Raw genomic sequence first — 10,567 nt, 5'->3', positions numbered from 1 at the left:
GGTGCTGAAGATGACAGGTGCTGAGGGCGGCAGGTGCTGAAAATGACAGGTGTCGAGGGCGGCAGGTGCTGAGGGCGGCAGGTGTCGAAGACAACAGGTGCTGAAGATGACAGGTGTCGAGGGCGGCAGGTGCTGAAGATGACAGGTGTTGAGGGCGGCAGGTGCTGAAGATGACAGGTGTCGAGGGCGGCAGGTGCTGAAGATGACAGGTGCTGAAGATGACAGGTGTCGAGGGCGGCAGGTGCTGAAGATGACAGGTGTCGAGGGCGGCAGGTGCTGAAGATGACAGGTGCTGAGGGCGGCAGGTGCTGAAGACGACAGGTGCTGAAGACGACAGGTGCTGAGGGCGGCAGGTGTCGAAGATGACTGGTGTCGAGGGTGGCAGGTGCTGAAGACGACAGGTGCTGAAGACGACAGGTGTCGAAGACAACAGGTGCTGAAGACGACAGGTGCTGATGAGGCACCAGCATTGGCTGCTGCCCCTCAATCCTTCGCCTCCAACCAGTGCCATGCTTGGTTTAGAGTTTGTTCTAAGGCCTCAGTGTCCACTCACACTGGCATTGAAAGCTCATCATACTCATCCAGACCATCCTTCTCGTCAAAGGTGGGCTGGGCATCATCAGCGTCGAGCTGCAGGGAAAGAACGTGATGTGTCAGCAGAAAGATAAACAGAGGTTCCAATACGTCAGCTAGGCCAACACTGACAGCAAACATACCGCAGGTCACGCACAGATTGGGAGGTCATATAAACTGGACAATGGACAGCTGAGACTGAGTGTATGGACTGGACTTTAGAAAGCTGTAAGGATGCACCTACCTTTGATACACATGTCCCGTCTAAAGCCATTACTCACTCCCTACTCCGGCCATTCCCCTATGGCCCTCATCTCCGGTCTCTTAAGGCCAAGTGCTCAAGATGTGAACTGATTTTGGCGGTCAACCAGTTTAGCCATTCACTGCCATATCTGGCTGGGCAAAGCAGTTGGCACAGAATTGGAAAAGCACACAGAAAACAAACACTGAGGGGAGTTTGAAAAAGTGACGTCACAGTAATCATGGAGGAAGAGGATGTTACATCACAAGAAGGGGTAGTGAGGATATGTTACAGGTTGATATTTAACTTAGTTATTTGATCTAGCTTCAGTTATAGGTAGGTTAAGTCTTAAATTTATTTCTGTTAAATTTAGCCACTTGTCTAATGAATAAAGGCATGTCAGGACACCTCAGTCCTGTCTAATGCACATTCTGTGCCATGTGGGAAGCTCGGGCCCTGAAAACCACCGGTGTAGGAAGTGTCTTCAGCTGAAGTTTGAGTTCCAGGTTTTGGAGATTGACCACTAGCTGGTGACAGCTATGTGGATAGCACGTTTCAGGAGGTGGTCACCACGCAGTTTCAAGGCACGCAGGCAGAGGGAGAATGGGTGGCTGCCAAGCAGGTAAGGAGGACCAGACTAGGGATGCAGGAGTCCTCTTAGAGCCTCTTGCTCTCTGACTGGTATTCAGTTTTAACTGGTGAGCTGGTTATGGCACTAGTTCTTCTGGGAAGTGCAGCAGGAGCCAAGTCCACAGCACCACTGGTGGCTCAGCTGTACAGGGGGAAGGAGGATTAAATAAGCAATAGGGAACAGATAGACATTTTTTCTACTATTAAGGAAGTCTTAACAATGCATTTAGCAAAGTATAGTATATTTAGAACAAGTAAGCATGGTTTTACAAAAAAGAAACTCTGACAAATTTACTAGAATTGTTTGAGGATGTAAAGAGGAAGGTAGATTAAAGGGGAACCAGTACATGTGGGACACCTGGATTTCCAAAAGGCATTCCATATAGCTCTACACTAAAGCCTAAAGGCAAAATAAGGGCTCAAGCAGTTGGGGGTAGTATATTAGTATGGATAGAGGATTGGTTAATAGGCAGACGGCAAAACGTAGGCATAAATGGAGCATTTTCAAGTTGGCAGGCTGTGACTCGTGGATGTGTGATGATGGATGTAAGACAGACGAGCATGATATATCATTACAGCAGATCGCCTGACAGAAGTAGCTACGTGCTTACAGACTCACAGGTATCTTGAATGTCTGTGTAATTCCAAGATAGAATGGATTTGAGGGTCTAGAGGATAGCTAATTAGCATTTCTACCTGGATACAAGGTCCTTGTGGTTCACACGACCATGAAGGTGGGTTTTGTGAAGGGAAGTGTCCATAGCAAGATATCCCTGAAACTCACTGATACAAGTCAGTCAGGAGAATGAGACACAGTCAGCAGGGCAGAGGCAGCTAGTCCTGCTCTGTGTGTGTGTGCGTCTGTCTGTGTCTGTGTGTCTGTGTGTGTTCGTGTGTGTCTGTGTGTGTGTGCGCCTGTGTGTGTGTGTCTATGTGCGTGTGCGTGTCTGTGTGGCAGGCTTAAGCTCAGACTGAAGAGACAGAGAGATAGAGTTCTTGAGGAGCTAAAGGAGGCTGGAAGATTTGCCTAGGTTGAGCTAAATGGAAGGAATCTCCAGTGTAATCCTTATAGTGAAAGTCAGTTCTGGGATTAGAAGTTGCAGAGCTTCAGGGGCTGATTGCATTGGTCCCAGGAGAATGAAGTGTCCACTTTGGAGATTGTGTAAAGTGTAAACATGGCAGTGGATTTTTTAAAGTTAAATGGGGAAGCTTTGCTGTAATTTAGAGTATAAGATGCCTACAAAAATAGTATTTAATCAATGGTGCCTTTAGTTTGTTTCAGAAAATTCCTTAAAACATGAAATCTTATTGGGTGATCCTTTCAGTCAGTCATTGGAAATTTAAATATCTTAAAAGTTATTGGTCTCAATGGGGATTGTAACATATGCTAGAACTGCATAAGACACTAGTTAGGCCGCAGTTGGAGTACTGTATAAAGTTCTGGTCACTGCGATCAATCCAGAGAGGGCACAGAGGAGATATGTGAAGATGTCGCCAGGACTGGAAAATTTTAACCGTGACTGGATAGGTTGAAGTTGTTTTCTTTGGAATTGAGGAGGTTGAGAGGAGGTTTAATTGAAGTGAATAAAATTGTGTTTTAAAAAATGTTGCACATTCACTTGAGGTGCTATGATGCACAGGGCTACAGATCAAGAACTGGGGAGTGGGATCAGACTGTATGCTTCTATTTTTGGCCAACACAGTCATGCTGGGCTGAAGGGCCTCTTTCTGTACCTTTTTTTCTCTATGTTTGAACAAAGCACCATCAGCTCTTGTCTGCCAAAACTGTTTACTAATTGAGGATCATGCTGGCCCATAGCCCTAGAGGCTATGGCAACGCAAGTGAATATCTAAATACTTCTCAAATGTTACGAGAGTTTCTGGCTCAAACGCCCTTTCAGGCAGTGAGTTCCAGACTCCCACCACCCTCTGGGTGAAAAAATTTATCCTCAACTCCCCTCTTAGCCTTCTACCTCTTACTTTAAATCTATGGCCCCCCTGGTTATTGACCCCTCTACTAAGACAGCAGTTCAAGTAGACAAGGTTGTAAAGAAGGCATATGGAATGCTCTCCTTCATTGGCAGAGGTATAGAATATAAAAGTAAGGATATAATGTTGGAATTGTATAAAACACTGGTGAGGCCACAACTGGAGTATTGTGTTGCAGTTCTGGTCACCACATTACAGGAAGGATGTAATAGCTCTGGAGAGAGTGCAGAGGATGTTTACAAGAAAGTTGCCAGGGTTAGAAAAGTGTAGCTACGAGGAGAGATTAGATAGGTTGGGCTTATTTTCCTTAGAACAAAGAAGGCTGAGAGGTGACTTGATTGAAGTGTACAAAATTATGAGGGAATAGATAGAGTGGACAGGATAAAATTGTTTCCCTTGGTGGAGAATTCTAGAACCAGGGGACATAGATTCAAGATAAGTGGCAGAAGGTGTAGGGGAGACAGGAGGATGAAGTTTTTTATGCAGAGGGTAGTGGATGTCTGGAACTCGCTGCCCAAGTTGGTGGTAGAGGCGAAACTCTAAACTCTTTTAAAAAGTACCTGGATCTGCACCTTAAGTGCTGTAAGCTGCAGGGCTATGGGTCGGGTGCAGGAAGGTGGGATTAGAAAGGGCACCTGGGTGTCCTCTGGCTGGCATGGACAAGATGGGCCAAATGGCCTCCTTCTGTGCTGTAACTTTTCTATGGTTCTAATGGAAAAAGTGCCTTCTTATCCACCCTATCTATGCCCCTTATAATCTTATACACCTCTATCAGGTCCCCTCTCAACCTTCGCTGCTCCAAGGAAAACAACCCCAGCCTATCCAATCTTTCCTCATAGCTCAGACCCTCCAGCCCAGGCAGCATCCTGGTAAATCTCCTCTGCACCCTCTCCAGTGCAATCACATCCTTCCTATAATGTGGTGCCCAGAACAGCACACAGTACTCCAGGTGTGGCCTAACCAGCATTTTATACAGTTCCAGCATAATCTCTCTGCTTGTGTATTCTATGCCTCAGCTAATAAAGGCAAATATCCCATATGCCTTCTTAACCACCTTATCTACCTGCCCTGCTACCCTCAGGGACCTTTGGATATTCACACCAAGCTCCCTCTGATCTTCAGTACTTTCCAGGGTCCTACCATTCATAGTGTAATCCCTTGTCTTGCTAGCCCTCCTCAAGTGCATTACCTCATACTTTTCGGGGTTGAATTCCATTTGCCATTGCTCTGCCCACCTGACCAGTCCATTGATATCCTCCTGCAGTTTACACCAATCCTCCTCACTATTTACCACCCTATCAATGTATGTTCCATCCGTGAACTTCTTGATCACACCCCCTACGTTTTAGTCCAAACCATTTATGTTCATCACAAACAACAAGGGTCTCAGCACTGAGCACTGCAGAACCCCACTGGAAACAGGCTTCCAGTCACAGAAACATCCCTCTATCATCACCCTCTGCTTCTTGCCCCTCAGCCAATTTTGGATCCAACCTACCACTTTGCCTTGGATCCCATGGGCTGTTACTTTCTTAACCAGTCTGCCATGAGGGACCTTATCAAAAGCTTTGCTAAAGTCCATGTAGACCACATCAAATGCCTTACACTCATCAATACTCCTGGTTACCCCCCTGAAAAAATTTGATCAAATTTGTCAAACATGACCTTCCCTTAACAAATCCATGCTGACTAACCCTGATTAATCTGTGTCTCTCCCAGTGCAGATATATTTTGTCCCTCAGAATTCTTTCTAGTAACTTCCCCACCACTGAGGTTAGACTGACTGTCCTGTAATTTCCTGGTCTATCCCTTCCTCCCTTTTTTAATAATAGGACAACATTAGCAGTCCTCTGGCACCTTACTTGTGGCCAGAAAGGATTTGAGAATTACTGCCAGGGCCCCTGCTATCTCTTCCCTTACCTCCCTCAACAACCTGGGATATACTTAATCCGGGCCTGCAGATTTATCCACTTTTACGGCCAGTAAACCCGTTAATACCTCCTCTCTCTCCATGTTGATTTCTTCTAATATTTCACAATCCTCCACTCTGATGTCTATACCTGCATCGGCCTTTTCCATCATGAAGCAAAGTATTCATTGAGGACTGTACCCACGTCTTCCGGGTCCACACACAGATGACCTCTATGGTCCCTAATTGGCCCTAATCTTTGCCCAGTTATAAATAGTAAATAAATGAATAAATAGAGTTTTATAACTCCTGAAGAATACTTACACATTTCATCTCTCGATCCGTGAAGATTCTGGTTAGTGCGAAAACCTTCAAAGGAACAGTCAAGATGAGCACGAATGGGAAAGCAAGAGAGGCAACAGTGGACATCACAGCCCAGAGAATTGCCAGACAGAAGACCTGAATAATGGTGAACAAGTGCATCCGAAGGGTCTTAACCTGTAAATGGGGAAATACTGTTATACACACACACACCCCAAGCTGAAGGTGCAGCCCCACCTGTCATTTATCCACCGCCTACCCCACCCATCCACTGCCTCCTTCCCAAACCCACTCCTTGGCTCCACCCATTGCCTCACCCCGCTCCCCGCTCTCTCCCCGCACCCCCCCCCCCCCACCCTCACCCAACACTGAGTTGCCCTGGGGTTTGACTCACCTTCCGGACATACACATGATCTGGATGATGCTTTGAAGGCATCAGCAGCAACTGCAGGCGCTCATACAGCTCGATGCCGTTCAACGAGGTGACGCCCATGTAGAGAAAGATCCCAAACAGCACAGCCAGTGGGATCTTTCGTAGGAGTTCGCCGATTACAATGGACAAGCCTAGAAAATAGAAGGTCCCATAGTGTTCACAACAAAAAGAGGTGGGAACAACTAAAAGGGAGGGGAGAAAGAAAGGAAGGTAACAAAGAATTAAAGAAAGAAATTAGAAAGAGAGAGTAGGAAAGAGCTTGCATTTATACAACTCCTTTCTAAGGTGGTGGAAACAGATTCGATAGTAACAATTGAAAACAAAATTGAATAAATACTCAAAGGAGAAACTTTGCAGGGTTTTGGAGAAAGAGAAGGTGAGTAGAACTATTTGGATAACTCTATCAGAAAGAGCCGGCATAATCAGGATAGGCTGACTGGCCTCTGTCTATGCTGTAAGATTCTAATGTCACTCAGATGTAATGGTAAATCCTAGCCAACTTCTTATTGTCTAATCGAGGAGTTAAAGATTCATTTTTTGATTTCACATTCTGTATGTGGATTGTGGCTATGCTGGTTCAAGTGCTTGATGGTGAGGGTTAGAGAGCAGCAAGGGTGATGGCAAGGGACAGTGTGGCGAGGGCAAGGCTGAGAGACAGGCAATGGTGATGATGAGAGAGGAGTGGCAATGTCGTGGTGAGGGAGACAGCGGCGAGGGTTGCGGGGAGGGAGAGCGCGGCGAGGATCGTGGTGAGGGAGACAGCGGCGAGGGTCGTGGTGAGGGAGAGCGCGGCGAGGGTCGTGGTGAGGGAGACGGCGGCGAGGGTCGTGGTGAGGGAGACGGCGGCGAGGGTCGTGGTGAGGGAGAGGGCGGCGAGGGAGAGAGCGGCGAGGGTCGTGGTGAGGGAGACAGCGGCGAGGGTCGTGGTGAGGGAGACAGCGGCGAGGGTCGTGGTGAGGGAGAGCGCGGCGAGGGTAGTGGGGAGGGAGAGCGCAGCGAGGGTAGCGGGGAGGGAGAGCGCGGCGAGGGTAGCGGGGAGGGAGAGCGCGGCGAGGGTCGTGGTGAGGGAGAGAGCGGCGATGGTCACGGGGAGGGAGAGCGCGGCGATGGTCACGGGGAGGGAGACAGCGGCGATGGTCACGGGAAGGGAGAGCGCGGCGAAGGTCGTGGTGAGGGAGAGCGCGGCGATGGTCACGGGGAGGGAGAGCGCGGCGAGGGTTGTGGTGAGGGAGACAGCGGCGAGGGTCGTGGTGAGGGAGAGAGCGGCGATGGTCGTGGTGAGGGAGACAGCGGGAGGGTCGTGGTGAGGGAGACGGCGGCGATGGTCACGGTGAGGGAGGTGGCGGCGAGGGTCGCGGTGAGGGAGACGGCGGCGAGGGTCGTGGTGAGGGAGACGGCGGCGAGGGTCGTGGTGAGGGAGACGGCGGCGAGGGTCGTGGTGAGGGAGAGCGCGGCGAGGGTCGTGGTGAGGGAGACGGCGGCGAGGGTCGTGGTGAGGGAGAGGGCGGCGAGGGTCGTGGTGAGGGAGAGCGCGGCGAGGGTCACGGGGAGGGAGAGGGCGGCGAGGGTCGTGGTGAGGGAGAGCGCGGCGAGGGTCATGGTGAGGGAGAGCGCGGCGAGGGTCATGGTGAGGGAGAGCGCGGCGAGGCTCATGGTGAGGGAGAGAGCGGCGAGGGTGACAGTGGCAAGGGACACAGTGAGGGAAGGACATAGTGAGGGCGGGAGGGACACAGTGAGGGAGGGACACAGTGAGGGACGGACACAGTGAGGGACGGACACAGTGAGGGAGGGACACAGTGAGGGCGGGAGGGACACAGTGAGGGCGGGAGGGACACAGTGAGGGAGGGACACAGTGAGGGAGGGACACAGTGAGGGAGGGACACAGTGAGGGAGGGACACAGTGAGGGAGGGACACAGTGAGGGAGGGACACAGTGAGGGAGGGACACAGTGAGGGACGGACACAGTGAGGGACGGACACAGTGAGGGACGGACACAGTGAGGGACGGACACAGTGAGGGACGGACACAGTGAGGGACGGACACAGTGAGGGATGGACACAGTGGTCTCAGTGGTACAGTGGTATTGTCACTGGACTAGCATGACCATGAAACCATTGTTGATGGTTGTAGAAACCCATCTGGGTCACTAATACCCTTTGGGGAAGGAAATCCACTGTCCTTACCTGGTCTGGTCTACACGTGACTCCAGACCCACAGCAATGGCGTTGACTCTAAACTGCCCTCTGAACAAGGGCAATGAGGGATAGGCAATAAATGCTAGCCCATTGGACACCCACATCCAATGGGGAAACAAAATAAAAATGATCACTTACCCACCAAGACAGCAACGACCAGCCCTGTTACCCGCTGCTCCTTGACCTCCTGGATTTTTGGCTTGTCACCGGGTGCCACGGATTTGCTCATGACGGTCAAGGCATTTACATGGGTGACGGTTCTGACAGTGGCTGCAGCCAGCCAGGGTAAACCAAACAAGGCAGCCACACCCCCTGTTGCCACAATGATCAAAAGGTCCAAGTGGAATCCAGAGCCTTTGGTCAACATCCGCTCTTTCTTACTGATAATTAATCTGCAGGGACAGTGGGTGGGGAGATCGAGTTAGGACTACCTGGAGCTGCTGGGAGTATCACAACAGCCAAACACCAATGTGCAGCACAGAAACACCCCTTCACCCCACTCACTGTCTCACTGCACAGACCCTCCCTCAGTCACTGTCTCATCATGCAGACCCTCCCTCAGTCACTGTATCACTGCAGAAACCCTCCCTCAGTCACTGTATCACTGCACAGACCCTCCCTCAGTCACTGTCTCATCATGCAGACCCTCCCTCAGTCACTGTATCACTGCAGAAACCCTCCCTCAGTCACTGTATCACTGCACAGATCCTCCCTCAGTCACTGTCTCATCATGCACACCCTCCCTCAGTCACTGTATCACTGCAGAGACCCTCCCTCAGTCACTGTATCACTGCAGAGACCCTCCCTCAGTCACTGTCTCATCACGCAGACCCTCCCTCAGTCACTGTCTCATCACGCAGACCCTCCCTCAGTCACTGTCTCATCACGCAGACCCTCCCTCAGTCACTGTCTCATCACGCAGACCCTCCCTCAGTCACTGTCTCATCATGCAGACCCTCCCTCAGTCACTGTCTCATCACGCAAACCCTCCCTCAGTCACTGTCTCATCACGCAGACCCTCCCTCAGTCACTGTATCACCGCACAGGCCCTCCCTCAGTCACTGTATCACTGTACAGGCCCTCCCCAGTCACTGTATCACTGCACAGGCCCTCGCTCTGTCACTGTATCACTTCACAGGCCCTCCCCAGTCACTTCATTGCAGCTCCGGTTCATTGCCAGTCTGTCTGACATCAGAAACTACTAACACAAGTACACTTGCTGATTTACTGACTCAATGATTTTGCTGAGGCCCAGACAAAGGTCACACAGAATGACTGTCAGCCACCAACCCAGCTTAATGCAGATGGAAAGGGCTATGGAGTGAACTTCTCTCGAATAGTTCGGTTGGCTCGAGCGAAGCTCACTATATCTGTTAAACTGCTCTTACGGAACAGAGGCTCAGGCTAACATGAGGCAGTGACACCCGGGACGAGTCTATCATTGCTCTCTTGAAATCGACATGGGTGAAAGCTCTGCTCTCAATCCTGTCTGCGGGTGCTGTGTGAAATCAGCATAGGGCAGTCCTGATCCACTGGGCTGAAATCTTGACCATAAGCACATCACAACTGAGCACAAACTCTTTCGTCATAAGATACTCACGTGGTGATCATGGTTTCCATGAAGATAAGGATGAAGACCAGGATAGCAGGAATCAGACTTGCAAACATCATCCAGATGGGAAAATCAGCGTTCCTTCCCAGAGGATTTATGAACCAACCTCTCTTCTCCGGAGAGGTGACAGAGAGACCACTTGGAACACTGAGTTTCTGAAAGAAATGCACAGATGGTTGGGAGAGGATAGTTTTTCAAATAACTTTTTACATTATTCATTCATGGGGTGTGAGAGTCTTTGGCTGGGCCAGCATTTATTGCCCATCCCTAGTTGCCCTTGAGAAGGTGGTGGTGAGCTGCCTTCTTGAACTGTGCAGTCCATGTGGTGTAGGTACACCCACAGTGCTGTTAGAGAGGGGGTTCCAGGATCTTGACCCAGCGTCAGTGAAGGAACAGCGATATATTTCCAAGTCAGGATGGTGCAAAGCTTGGAGGGGAACTTCCAGGTGGTGGTGTTCCCATGTGTTTGCTGCCCTTATTCTTCTAGATGGTTGCAGTCGTGGGTTTGGAAGGTGCTCTCGAAGGAGTCTTGGTGAGTTCCTGCAGTGCAACTTGTAGATGGGGCACACTGCTGCTACTGTGCATCGGTGGTGGAGGGAGTGAATGTTTGTGGATGGACTGTTAATCAAAAGTCAGACTGAAAGGTGAGTAATAGTCATCTCAC

The 10,567-nt window shown here is 50.2% G+C and overlaps 1 protein-coding gene across 4 annotated transcripts in view; it reads right to left on the bottom strand.

Moving 5' to 3' along the window:
- Positions 1 to 489: 489 nt before the first annotated feature.
- The window catches only part of LOC121278938 (anion exchange protein 2-like), a 263,881-nt gene continuing 253,803 nt past the window's right edge, over positions 490 to 10,567 (bottom strand). For all 4 annotated transcript variants that reach the window (XM_041189507.1, XM_041189509.1, XM_041189510.1 and 1 more), the window contains 5 exons: positions 9,892 to 10,058; positions 8,430 to 8,683; positions 6,058 to 6,227; positions 5,667 to 5,840; positions 490 to 630 (listed from right to left, as the gene is read on the bottom strand). In XM_041189507.1, coding sequence (XP_041045441.1) covers positions 550 to 630; positions 5,667 to 5,840; positions 6,058 to 6,227; positions 8,430 to 8,683; positions 9,892 to 10,058 — 846 coding nt within the window. In that variant the 3' untranslated portion in view covers positions 490 to 549. The remainder of the gene's footprint in view (positions 631 to 5,666; positions 5,841 to 6,057; positions 6,228 to 8,429; positions 8,684 to 9,891; positions 10,059 to 10,567) is intronic.

The sequence above is a fragment of the Carcharodon carcharias genome, chromosome 6, assembly GCF_017639515.1.
Source record: "Carcharodon carcharias isolate sCarCar2 chromosome 6, sCarCar2.pri, whole genome shotgun sequence".
In the NCBI taxonomy this organism is placed as follows: Eukaryota; Metazoa; Chordata; class Chondrichthyes; order Lamniformes; family Lamnidae; genus Carcharodon; species Carcharodon carcharias.
The sequence above is the reverse complement of the archived record's forward strand: the minus strand, read 5'-3'. Positions and strand labels throughout refer to the sequence as shown.